General features: G+C 46.6%; 1 protein-coding gene across 3 annotated transcripts in view; it reads left to right on the top strand.

Annotated features, from left to right (window-relative positions):
* Positions 1 to 13652, top strand: part of Rab5c (RAB5C, member RAS oncogene family) — a 22755-nt gene extending 9103 nt beyond the window's left edge. For 2 of the 3 annotated variants that reach the window (XM_020178491.2, XM_074045749.1), the window contains 5 exons: positions 8759 to 9015; positions 10451 to 10602; positions 10852 to 10974; positions 11979 to 12072; positions 12744 to 13652. In XM_020178491.2, coding sequence (XP_020034080.1) covers positions 8850 to 9015; positions 10451 to 10602; positions 10852 to 10974; positions 11979 to 12072; positions 12744 to 12859 — 651 coding nt within the window. In that variant the 5' untranslated portion in view covers positions 8759 to 8849 and the 3' untranslated portion in view covers positions 12860 to 13652. Of the gene's footprint in view, positions 1 to 8758; positions 9016 to 9696; positions 9871 to 10450; positions 10603 to 10851; positions 10975 to 11978; positions 12073 to 12743 lie in introns of those variants that run through there. The other variant, XM_074045750.1, reaches the window with a different exon arrangement.

Genomic DNA, 13652 nt, shown 5'->3' with positions numbered 1-13652 from the left:
GTGAGAAATGTATGAAGGGTGTCTGAGCACGAGGATTGAGAGATCCACTTTCTTCTCAGGGACTTCCAGGAGCAGAGCTTCCCTGGCTTGGGAGTATTGCTGAGTATTTCTGTGGTCCAGCTTCCCAGCAGCCCTGGAAGCGGGGGTGCTAGTATCTCCCTTTTACAGGTAAAGAAATGTGTTCAGGGACACAACACAAGGCCAGCCTGATAAATGGTGGCTACAGAACTCCTGAAGTTTGTCTGACTCCAGCATTGTGCTCTTAACCCCAATGGGGCATGGACCTGAGACATCCTGTCAGGGGAAGGTGAGGAATCTCCTCAGCTGGCTTGTAGCTCTCATAGAGGGCCAAGTCATCAGCAGATAGATGTGTATTTAAGCCCTCAGCTGCCCTCGTCTACTTGTCAAAACTACCCAGGCTTGCCTATATAATGTGCTTGGTTCAAATACTTATGAGCCCCTATGGTGTGTCAGGTTTGATCTTAGGTGCAGTTAAAACAAGGAAACACACAGTCCAGCATTTGTGATGTGGTCCTTTTCATCTGCAACCGTGCCCTAAGTTCTCTTGCCTTAACTTCAAACATCAAGCCCCCAAGTTCTCCAACCTTTTGTCACCTATAATAGTCAAGAAAATGTAGGGTCAGGGAAGCAGAAGTACAGTTAATTTATTGAAACTTGTTTAGACCAATTCATTGCCTGGTTTCTTTACCTAGAACCATTCTATGTTTTGTTCAACAAAAGTTAAGCAAGTAAAGTCTGTCTGAATACTGTTCGTTGGATTCCAGGCCTCTGAGAGCAGCCATTGTCCCTCAGATCTCACAGTGAGAACTTTGACCTTGTTCTTGTTAGGTGGCCTGCTGCTCACCACAATGTGTGTGGTGTCTGACCAGGAGGAATTTGGTTTTGGATACCTGATTCTTTTTTTCCCTTACTCTCTTCTCAAATATCACTTCTGCTCTCTGTTTGGGAGCCGAAGGTGAAACAAAGAGGGCAGTGATTTGTGTTGGCTTCCTTTTGTCAGTTATTTGTGAAGACAGGAAGGGTTTGTGAGAGGTGTCAGTAGTTGGTGTGCGTGGCTGAGGGAACAGGTGCTGCTGGTAACCTTGACTTTCAGCAGAGGTTCTGGGAGTCTTACTGGGCTTGGGACAACAGAAGTGGTATCTGTCCTGGCTGACCCTCACGGCCCAGGTAGAGGCCATCTGAGACAGAGGAATATAACCCCTGCATCAATGAAATTCCAGTCAGTGATGTACTAAGTAAGTTGTAATTGCACAAGCAAAACAGATACAGGGAACTGAGTGTGGTGGTGCATATCTGTAATCCCAGTGCTTGGAGGATTGGTATTTCCAAGCCAGCCTGGGCTACACTATGAGTTCACAGTCAGCCTGTGCTACATTGTGAGACCCTGTCTTAAACAAAACAAAAAACAGACACGGAGTCATTGTGAGGATTGTGGATCAGCAAAAATCTCACATCCATCCTGATTGGTGTCTAAATGACATGTGCTTCATCCTGTGACAGCAACAGGTGTGGGTTGGGGCCAGGGAAGCACCTTAGTAATGCTGGCTCTCTTCTTAGCATCCTACCTAGCACAGGTAGGGGTAGAGCTGGCTAGTGGATCCTGTGCCACCACATGGCTGCAGCCTCATCTCCCCACACTCTGTGCCTAGACACGTGTGGTTTGTGTTGCAGAAAGCTCTGCTTTGGGAAGGGAATCTGCCACAACCTGACCAACTGAGGTGTGTGGAGTTGGCATCTAACACTTATGCAGGAAAATTCTCAGCAGTGTCAGTGGTGCCTCTCAGAATCACTGGGCAGGAAGAGCCTTGCCTGGTGCAGCTGCTGGCTCCCAGGCCTCTTGATGTTCTGTTGACCCACAGGGCCACTGACTGAGAATCCTCCAGCTGCTCATGAGTCGTGGGGCTCTTCCTGGACAGTGCGGGCAGACAACACTGACCAAGCCTTGTCAGCATGGCACATCCTACTCCCTGTGGGCACAGAAAGATGGCGTGCACACCAGAGGTTACCATCCTCTCCTGAAAGTTAGTGCTGACTTTGCTTTCCTCTGGCCTCTCCAGGGAGCCCATCTGCTGGGGAGAGCTGAGAAAGCTGCTTGGAGGTCAGGGAAGGATTTCTTGGCATTCTTGCTGTAACCTTGGGAAGCCTGAGATCTGTCCCTTGAGGGTAGCTCCCACCTAACTCAGCTTGGTCCAGGGCTTAAGTGCCTTGGCACCCTTACACACTAGGCTCTTTGCAGGTGTTGGTGGAGTTGGGGGCTTGACTGCGGCTCATAAGGACTCCATGGAGCCTCACTATTCCCAGTTAAGGGAGGAGGGTTCAAGTGCCTGCCCCAGTGGTAGGGAACCCATCTTTTCCCTGAGTACCCCTCTGGGTTAATCCCCTTGAAAGAGTCACATTCTGTAGCTATTTAAAGAGAATACCCCTTTCCTCCTCTATATCACCTCCCCTAAGCTCCTGCTTAGTGTTGGAATGAGCAACTTCAGCTCCCCATTAGAGTTCTTTCTAGATCTCAGCCTGGGCTGTTAAGCTTCTGGCTTCCAGGGCCAGGCCTCCTTGGTTTGCTCTCCAGGTGAGACATAAAGCCCTGTGTGCAGCAGTGCCGTGGTCCTGCCGTTCTCTTTGATTCTGTCCTTCCACCACTAAACCATTTTCCTCTGCACAGTCTCAACAGATGGGGGATAGGGCCTCACACCACTGTCACCTCTTTCTCCCATTGAAAAGACATAAATACTGGTTTATTTTCAGAAAGACTTAACTTCACAATTCTTTAGCCCACAGTTAAGTCCAAACAGTAAGTGTGTGTTTAACATTCAACCATCATGTTATTATGCAGAATCACATTATCTTTTTCCTTATTTGTTAACATTTGGGTATCCTTGTTCTCTTTTGACCCTTTAATTTAGGCATCATCTTTTTTATTGTCTTTAATATTATTCTGAATCTTCTCATACTAAAGAAAAGGCAAAATACTTTATAGGAGAACTAGATTGGTTTCATATCATTTCCATGCTTTAATTTTTCATTGCTACATGCAAATTCTATTATGAACCTTTTTTTTTACATTTTTATGGCATGTAACTTGTATATATATATATGTAAGTTTATGTGCAAGTTTACAAATCTTAAGTGTACAACTCATGGATTTTTACATTTCTTTGCATCCATGTATCTGCTTCCCAAATCAAGATACAACTTTTCCATCCAGCAGTGAGTTTTTTTTAACTTTGATAGAAACTCATGTTTCTCTAGTTCAGAGTCATAGTTTATTAACGTGTACATAAGAAGTTGAGCCCTCGTTATTCTTAGCAGATGTAATGACATTGGTGATATTCTTGAGTTTTTCTTTCTTTTTTTTTTTAAAGTATAAAGCAGAAGAGTTTATTGAAAAGAGTGAAGTGGGAGAATAGAGCCCCTAGAGCTGGGGGTTGTCCCAAGACAGGGTGCCCCAAGTTTTTCTTTGTACCTCTGATAGGGGAGCCTTCCTTGACTGAGTTATGAGTCTTGGGCTTAGGCTCTGCTACCAACTGGCTGTGTGACCCTGGGCAAGTCACCTCACTTCACCTTCATTTCCTTCTCTATAATTGGTAAGGATAGAATTAGCTGTTTCAACAAAATGAGTCAAAAGCTAGTTAATGGCTTGGGTGGAGTGGCTTAAGTGACAGAGCCCCTGCTTAGCAAGTATGACGCCTTGAGTTCCATCCCCAGTATCACTAAAAAAAAAAAAAAATTGTAGATAAGGAACTGAAGCTGATAATGATGCTGTGTGACTTGGCCAAGGTTTCATCAAGGCTTACCAACAGTGGAGCCAGGGCTTTAACCAAACCTGGCATAGCCTCCCAAGTTCTAACCTGCTGGTCATGCTGGGAAAGGGTACAGGTATCTCAGGCAGCTGATGTTACTTCAGATTCTTCTTTCTTCTGGCTCTACAGCCAGCTAGAAACCTGGGCCAACCTGTTGGAAAGCTGGCCTCTGCTCCTGTGTGCCATGTGGTGGCTTTCCCCTGGAAGGATGAGCTGTGGTCTAGAGTCTGTGGGTCAGTCATCTCCCCAGCTAACATGAGCCTCTGAAGCATTTGCAGAATCTTGGCTCCATTTGGCTTCCTTTTAATGTCTTCTGCCTTAGCCTTTGAACCTAATTACCTCTCCTGCTGTGCCCTTGTTTCCTTCTCTTTAAGTTAGAAGTCACAGAATTCTGCTGTAGTCTTCTCTAGCTCAATTCGTGTGTGTTAAATATTCAGGAATGCTTTTCTCCAGAGTGAAGTATTAGCCGAAGTCAAAGGCCAGAACACCTCCAGGGGCCCTGGATTAGGTCACCTGGTTCTCAGACCACCCTGGCTAACCTTAAGTAAGGGGTCTCCACCCAGCCTCTGGCTAACAGTCTGGTTTCCCTAATCAGCTTACTATCCAGGCTGTGTGCTAGAGGAAGTCTCTAAAGCAAACAGGAAACACAAGAGACACCCGTCAGCTGGAATTGCTCACCCTTTTACCAGGAAGAGCAAACATTATGAAGAGGGTGATTGCATGGATTAGAGGAGAGAAAGGGGAATATTTCTAATGGGGGAGGGATGACATTCCAGCAGCATCTAGTGTCTTGGAGACATCAATTGTTGGATGAAACAAGCCCCTACCTCATTCCGATGGCCTGTTTTGTCCATGGCATGGATCTAACTGCCTTTCTGTCTTGGGTTCCTCATTCCTTTCCATATCTGCTGTAGCTCTCATACTTAAATCAGCCACTTAAAATCACTTGGAGAATTTATTTTTAAAACACTGAGTTCTGGACTCCACCTCTAGTGATTGTAATGCAATTGGTCAGGATTGTTTTCTAATGGAGGTAAAGGTCCAATAAGTGGTAGGTTTATTATACTAGAGGTTAGTTAACTAGCTTTGACTCATTGGTTTTCAGAGCTTGAAAGGGTCTTAAAGACTTAATCCTGTCCTAGTGATTCTGATGAGAACAGACCTGTAGTGGCCAAAGGAAAGAGCAGTGTCCTACTTTTTTCTTTCTTTCTCATCTGCTCTTGGCCCCAGAACTGCCTGTGCACAGAGCCAAAGTGTTTAGGAGCTTAGAGTCCTTCTGCCTTTTTGTGTGCATTGTGGGAAAAAGCACACCGAGTAGGGTGCCCCAAGTTCTTGCACACCCTCCTCTTTCCTGTGGAAGATGTGAGGTTGGGACTGGTGCCCATTCTTGGAGGCCTCTGAACAAACCAGGGCTCTGATTTGGAGGGTGAGGAAGTGGATCATGAGAAGGGGAGTCTTTTGCTGTGGGCCTGAAGCTCTACCACTGCCATTACAGTGGGGTGGGGGAGGGAATCTTCTTCCCATCATGTCTTATGGGCAACTTTGGGCTCTTAAGGTTTTTTTCTTTTTTTCTTTTTTTTTGGGGGGGGGTGGGGGGGAATTTCATTTTTCATTCCAAGACAATTTTACTATGCCATTTTAAAAATTTTAATTCTGAACGCTACTGGTTCTGGAGGAAAGATTTTCACCCTCAGGAGGCAGGGCAACTCAGTACATGAATTCATTCACCTTTGCCATCTACCAGGGGTATGTCTTTTGTTTCCCAATCCTGAAAGAGGCAGGTGTAAGGCTTCCAGAGGTCCTGAGTCTGGCCTTTACCCATCCTAGATACCCTCATGTTTCTGTGCACCCTTCATGGCAAAAATTGTCTTTTTCATTGCTTTATTGTCTGAAAAGGTGGATACCTCTGCTCATGTGATCCCTATGGGAGGCCAGGAAAACCACAAGGCAATAGACCATAAAAAGTGCTATGTGTGCCTGCTCAGGTGTTTCTGGAAGTCAGGACCAATGACCGGAACTGTCAGCAGCCAGTTTAGGCCAGCCAGGTAGAGCAGTTCACTGGGAAGGCCAGGGGCTGTTCACCAATAGTTTTAGAGAAGGTATTATAAATAATTATGTCAATACTGTTAGCTGCTGTTTATTCAATACTATGTGTGCAAAATTCTTGGCAGACAGTCATTAACCCTGGTATGTCCCATCACTAATAGCACTAGTGAGACTCAGGTGGCTTCTACAAGGTGACTCAGAAGCAGAAGGAGACAGTCACACCCTGTAATGCCCAAAGCTGGTACCTGTGCTCATTCTCTGTGTGTCAGCTGCTCTAGTCCTGGCTGTGCTTTGGTCATACCTGTAGGTAATGGGCTCAGCTCCAAACCTTGTATGGGCTCTCCAGGCTGGCCCCGCAGATAACTGTGATGTGCAGACAATATTGTAGAACCACTGTTTCTAGAACCACTGTGTGAGAGTTGCTTGTCTCCCCATTGGGCTTGTTAAAATTCCTGCTTTGGGGCTGGCGACGTGGCTCAGATGGTACAGCACCTGTCTAAAGGCCCTGAGTTCAAACTCTAGTATAACCCCCCTCTCCCCCAAAAAAAAAATCCCACTTTGTCTAGGCAAGTTTGGAAACCCACTAATTAGATAGGACAAGACTCAGATGTGATACCTCTGTTTTTCTCAGCTTGTAAGTGCTGGTTGCTGCCCAGGCTAATAGCACTTCTCCAGCTGCTTTGATTTTTTTGGAATCAACAACTTGCTTTTCTGTTCCCCTTGCCCCACGCATTCATTGCCACATTCATTGCCCAGCTAAGATTATGTGTCACATGCACTCATGGTAATAGCCAACTTGTAATTCCATTGTGGTTTTCCCTCTGTGGCCTTAGCCCTGCCTGGTCTTGAGTGACTCCTCCCACTGTTGGGAGTATTCTGGAACTGCAAGATCACTGTGACTGTCTCCAGAATGAGACCTTGCCCAGCCAGCAAAGCTGCTGCAGGAAAAAAAAAAAAAGGCTCATTAACCCAGCAACCCAAAACAAAACAGAGGGTGGGCATTGCCTTCATTGTTCTTCCCCAACAGGAAGAATAGCATGATAATAAATGAGCTTGTACATGCTGGAACCCAAGTTTGTATCCTGGCTCTGTCACTTACAAGTGACATGCTATGCTGCCTTGAGCAGGGCATTTAATACCCGAGTGTCCAGTTATTTTCTGTAAAATCTGGGAGGTTGTTTTAAAGCTTAAAGGAGATAGATAGTGGTTGTGCAATCACTCAGTAAATGTTAGATGTCTTTAAAAATGAATTCCTTGGGTAAGCACTCTGAGTTTCAAGAACATACATGGGCATTGTGAGGAAGGATTCCTGATGAATCAGAAAGCACAAACCTGCATCTTTCTTGATTGGGGTGGAATGAGAGAGTTTCTTACCTATGACATATGTAAATAGCATTTTTGGTTACCAATTGAGGACCGCCTCCCAATACTTCCTGCCTTGTACTTTTGGGGAAGAGGTGGTCTCATTTCAAAGCTCTTTTCCTTTGGTGCTGTCCAGAAAGGAAACTGTTGTTTCTGGTTAGTGAATCATTCTTCCTGAAGCTCACTTTTTAAATGAGTTGCTGGGAGAACTTGGGTGTAAAAAAAGGATTTGAGGCTGAACAAAGCAGGCCCTTTGGATTAGCTTGCACAGGCATAGATGACTTGCTTCCTACAGCCATGCCCTGTTCATTCACTCCCCTGTCCCTTGACTGCAAGGGAATATGCTATTCTTGCTCAGGAGCAGGTCAGGGCTCTCCCTGGAATCTTTTCTAAAGACCCCTCTTCTGTAGATTTTATTATGCAAAGGGCAGTCTAATAAAAAACCTTCCTTTCCATCCAAGGTCCAAACACTGAATATAGTGTTCAGGGCTTAATACCTGCTCAGAGTACTCATTTGTGAAGCTTATTCTATTTATGTTCTTACACCTTTTAGTGTAAGCTTCTGGAGATAGCATCCTTCTTTGGAGTTCCAAAGCTTACAGAAAGCTTGAGCCTCCAAAGCTATCACTCACCTGGTGACTGAGTTGTTGGGGCTGAAGTACAGCTGTTGGGGTGCCAGTCTTGGTATGCCATGTTTGCCTCTGCCCCCCATCTCACCTTTATTCTTTCTCTGTGTCACCCCCTGCCTCTGCCAATAGAGAATAGAACCTAGGTCTCTATTTAAAAGGGAAAGTTGGCAGCCCATCTGACTGCCAGCAGAACTCTGGCTTTGGCATGTGTTTGTTTTTGTGTGTGGTTTGTTTTTTAATGTGTGTGAGACTTCTGGCCCATCCAAAATGAAAGGGTAAAGAGGCTAAGGATGAACGAGTGAAGCATTGCTTTGATTCTTTGCACTGGGTTGCATAGTCCAGCCTCAGACCGACAAAGTTAGTCAATTCTTCTAGAGGTGCAAGAGAAGCACAACTATTTTGATAGCAACTTGGACTGACCAGGCCCTAGTCCCTGAGTGCTGACTAGCACCTTATTTGAGGAGCTTTCTGCCAGAACTTCCTGTGCCTTCATCTGCCTCCCCACCCACTCAGGTTCTGTCCAGTGCAGACTGTAGTACCTAAATCCTAGATCATTTTTGGGGGGAGTGGTGGGAGCCCAGAGAGCCTGTTAACAGGCTGGCATATATCTATTCCTGTACTGTGCTGTTTATTTGTAGTTGAATATACATACTTGAGAGTGGCAAGAATGAGTGTTTGCTCAAAACCATATGCCTGAAGATCACTTCCACTGTACTGCTTAGCTGGTTGTAGAGCAAGTAGATGTCTAGTCCAACCTAGTGAGGGTTCCATCTTGACTCCTAGGGGAAGGCAGTCGGCCAGGTCATCAGGGATTCAGAGGGGTAGGTGACCTGTGGTTTAGGAAAGGCTCCCTATGACAATCTCAGAACTAATCTCCTACCTCTCACTTCTCCTTTGCAGTTAGAGACCCCCCCTCCCCACTAAGTGCCTCTTTGCATAGCACCGGCCCCCAGCCCCCACACTCACTGGTACCACTACAGCGCAACGGGCCATGGCGGGTCGGGGAGGCGCAGCACGACCCAACGGACCAGCCGCTGGGAACAAGATCTGTCAGTTTAAACTGGTCCTGCTGGGGGAATCTGCTGTGGGCAAATCCAGCCTCGTCCTCCGCTTTGTCAAAGGGCAATTCCACGAATACCAGGAGAGCACAATTGGAGGTAAGTGGGCACAAAGGAGCTGGGATAGCCCTGGAAAGGCCTTGGCCTTGAGGAATGGGGAAGCTGCCTGCACACAGAGACTAAATACATCTGGATTGGCATCACCTCTTCCTCACCAAACCCTAGAATCAAACCCAGCATCTGGTCTCTGCCAGAGTCCCATCAAGTTTTGTTAAGAATTAACTAGTTTCCTACTGTGGCTCAGCTTTTTTATTATTTGTGTGGCCTTGGCTAGACCCTCTTCACTGACAACATTCACTGACCTGAATTTATGGAGAAGAGACTGGCTCTGGATTTGCAGAGGCCTTTTATACTATAAGGCGAGTACATGTGCCCTGACCTCTCTTGCTTTCCAAAACAGGAATGGCATGGTAAGTCCTAGTTAGGTGACAGGTTGTCGTTTCTGAAACCTATCTTTACCCTTTCTGAACACAGAATGTGCTGCTGATTTCCCTCTGATCTGCATTTAGGATTGAGTAAGGGTCGAAACAGCCTCCTGCCTCAGTGGAGAGGCCATGACCAACCTTGAACTTGAGTCATTATTTCTTTACTCTCTTGGTTTCCATACAGCTGGAAGCAAAAGGGACTATGTCAGCAGTCTTCTGCTGCTTCTTCAGCACTTTAGTCAGGAGCCTGAGAGGAGGAAGTGGGGTGGTGCCCAAGCCCCTTAGTAGGCAAGGGAGGGCAGACAAGGACTGCATCTTTCTTTCTAAGGAGTGTCTTTGATCCTCTGCTGGGTCTACAGCTGGCTCCAGTTCTAGGACAACTCCTCGGAAGCATTTATGCATCAGCACCTTGCCTCAGATAGGGTCTCTGTGGTCAAGCAACAGGGAGGCCATACAGGAATGGATCTGGGTCAGTGGGGTTTGGGGCTAGCTGGAATGTCTGGAGGTGGCAGGGATTGTTAGGAAGTTGGTCACCCAACCTCAGCTTGGCAATGGAACAGTGTATATTTCCCTAGCATAGTTAAGCCAGTAAGTATCCTGATGAAACTGAAGGTCAGTGATATCCTGGTCTGTAGCAGGTCTTCAGCTGTATTGTTCACCCTGAGGGATGGGGAGGATGAGGGTGAGGAGGAGTGAGAGCTCATCCTTCCGTGCTTGGCAGTCAGATTTCCCCTGGACCTAAGAATTAGCTGCCAGTTGCATTCTTTATAGAATGGTCCTGAAATGGCTCAAATACAGGTGGTCTTACCTGTCTTTACCCTGGCTGAGTCTGTAAGGCCATGCAGTACAGTCTCCATCCCCACACCCATAGGCAGAAACACAGATCTTACCTGCCCTGTGCCGGTCTGCTTTGGCTATTGAGTCAGAGGATTTTCCTGTGCCAGTCTCAGTGGCAGACTTCTAAGTGCCAGAATGTGGAAACAACTTGAAATATGTAGTGGTGGCTTCTAATTTGTTCTTCCCTGGTGACCCCACCTTCTCTCTTACAGCGGCCTTCCTCACACAGACTGTCTGCTTAGACGATACAACAGTCAAGTTTGAGATCTGGGACACAGCTGGACAGGAGCGGTATCACAGCCTGGCCCCCATGTACTATCGTGGGGCCCAAGCTGCCATCGTGGTCTATGACATCACGAACACAGTAAGTATTTCCCTTCCTTCTCTCCCTGCTCTTCATCTTTCTGAAACCTCAGGAATTGGATTATAAAAATCCCCATTTCAGGCCTCTCAGCCCTCTGTTATAGGGTGGGGTGTGGGCAGTTTTCCAGAATCTTTAGGGGATGAAATTTCGGATACCTTAGCTATGCCAGTTTGAGTTTCACTAGTGAGTGGTCTCAAGTAGAATGAATGATTCTTCTGTCCCTTTGACATTCTGACCCTGTCTCCTCAGGATACGTTTGCACGGGCCAAGAACTGGGTGAAGGAGTTACAGAGGCAAGCCAGCCCCAACATCGTCATTGCACTGGCGGGTAACAAGGCAGACCTGGCCAGCAAGAGAGCGGTGGAATTCCAGGTGGGGAGATGACAGGACCTGGGGAGGAGTGGGCCAGCTCCCTGAGGCCTCCCTAGGCTGCTCAGAGGCTGTGGGAAGGGCTATGTGAGGGGGCGGCATGCAGCTTTTGTCTGCTATCCACTCATGACTCAAGCATGGGTCCAAGAGGAGCTGCCACTTGCCTCTCTTGTTCTTTTTTTTTTTTTTTTTTAATTGTCTTATTATTCATATGTGCATACAATGTTTGGGTCATTTCTCCCCCCTGCCCCCACCCTCTCTTGTTCTTTTTTGCTTTGGAGGCAGGAGGAGGCTCATGAGTGGATAGGTGAAGCTTGTGCTTCTTTTGTCTTATAAACAATGCACTGCAAAAGGAATACATGCACATCATAAAATTTAAACAGTCCAAGAAGATAGGGAGAGTGAAATTTAAGTCTCTTCAAACCCCTAAAAGCTCAGCCTCTCTTCCCTGAAGTTTTCCCAGCCTTTTTGTCTTTCCGGAAATAGCACGTTTATGAATCTTTCTTTATATCAATGGGAATATGGGTATTATAAGGTTTTTTTTTTTTTTTTGGTAGTGGGATTTGAACGCAGGGCCTCAGACTTGCTAAGCAGGCGCTCTACTACTTGAACCACTCCACCATCCCATATAACTTATTTTTGTGAGTTCATAATTGATGGGATTCTAGGTTGTTGGTAATAGCTGAAGAGTAGAAACAGTGCTACTGGTAGCATCCATATACTTTTATGCTTTTGCCCAAATGTGCAAGTGTATTGTAGGATAACTTTCTAAGAGTATTTCCCAGCCTAGTGATTTTGAACAGCAGGAAGGCAGAATGGACCTAAGGAAGCCCAATATTTGTGAGTGGAGAAATGTGATATGTGAGTGGAAACTGGAGGTGTGGTGTAGATGTTTTGAGGGAACCCAGAACAAGGGAGCCTTAGACCTGAAAACCCCTTCATTTGTCCAGTCAGTGTCTATTGTGTAATTTCCCTCCCACCCTCTCTATCACCTCTGTTTGAATCAGGAAGCACAAGCCTATGCAGATGACAACAGCTTGCTGTTCATGGAGACATCAGCAAAGACTGCAATGAACGTGAATGAAATTTTCATGGCAATAGGTAAGTTACCTCTCCTCCCCAGCCCACCACCACTCAGGACATAAAGCACTTGTGTGCTGTCTTCTAGTGGATCTGTGGGGTCCCTTCAACAGATTTTTCACCATTTTTAACTTTCTGATAAAATCATTGTCTGACTCCCATTTGTATGTAGTTCACCCCAGAAGTTTCTAAAGCCTGGGCCAAAGTCTCAACCCTTTGCTTTCTGACCTTTAGCTTGTTGCCCATTTTAGGCCTGCCACTACCATCCCCTACTCCTTCACAGGGTTTTTAGCTCATTTGGCTCAGGAGTCATCCTGCCTGGATTCAAATCCTGGCTGTACCACTTAGCTCTGTGGTCTTGGGCATGTTCTTTTTTGTTTGTTTTGTTTTTTGAAACAAGGCCTCATTATGTAGATCATGTTGATCTTGAGCTTTCTATCCTCCTGCTGCCGTCTCCCTAGTGCTGGGATTACAGGCTTACAAACGTGTACTGCAATACCCAGCTCTGGGGAAAGTCCTTTAACTTCTCTTTGCCTCAGTTTTCCAAAGCACTCAGAATGCATCTAGAGCACAGAGCCCTCTGTGTGCTAATTGTCACTGATGGGTGGTAAAAGACAGTTTCTGTTCCAGTACAATTAGGGGAGAGTCTTGGGGTGGCCCCATAGATGCATTTTTCCCTTCTCTCCAAATAGCTAAGAAGCTTCCCAAGAATGAGCCTCAGAATGCAGCTGGCGCTCCAGGACGGAACCGAGGTGTGGACCTCCAGGAGAACAACCCAGCCAGCCGGAGCCAGTGCTGCAGCAACTGAGCCCCCCTTACCTGCCGCTGCCCCCACTCCGCCTGAATAACCCGACTGGAATCCACTCTAACCAATCGCACTTAACAACAATTCGGGCCATCACTGGGGGCAGGGGAGGGGTCCACCATGATTTCTCCACATAACTTTGATCCTAGGCTGGAGGGAGTTATTCCACCTGCACCTTTCTGTACAAATACTAATTCAATTTTAAGTCTTAAGTCACTTTTTTAATATATATGATCTTTTGCTCTTCCCACTTCCCCCATTCTACTGCTGTCCTACTTGTCCTTTGCTGGTAATAACCACATGCTCCTGTATCCCTCCCCCCGCTGCTCTGTGGGGCCACGGGTTGGAGCAGTTACCCTTCCTTTCCCTCTTGCTGGAGAACAGACTCAGCAAGAGCACCCACATCCTTACCTTGTTGGGAGTGATCTTGGTCTGGGGCCTTGGGCAGGCCCTAGTCTGAGGAAGGGACAAGCAGCTCTTCCTTCAGCTGGCTGTCATCAGGCTGCACCCCCCTCCCCACCAACTCCCAGCTGGGAGAGAAACCGCAGCATTACAGCAGCAGCATTGTGACAGTCACATACCCATTACCCATGACCCCCACCCTCCGCCACCCTGACCTCTGGCTCTGAGCCCTGTTCTGACCAAATCACGATGATGAGTATTTGGGGGTGGGTGGGTAAGGGGGGATTGGGAGGGTATGGAACCAACTTTTTCTGTATTTTGTATTGTATGTTTTCTTCAACATGTAACCAATCAGTATCTTGTCAATATAGTCAGCCGATCGATCGACCTCAAA

This window comes from Castor canadensis, chromosome 11, assembly GCF_047511655.1.
Source record: "Castor canadensis chromosome 11, mCasCan1.hap1v2, whole genome shotgun sequence".
Classification (NCBI taxonomy): Eukaryota; Metazoa; Chordata; class Mammalia; order Rodentia; family Castoridae; genus Castor; species Castor canadensis.
This window is presented reverse-complemented; position numbering and strand designations above follow the sequence as displayed.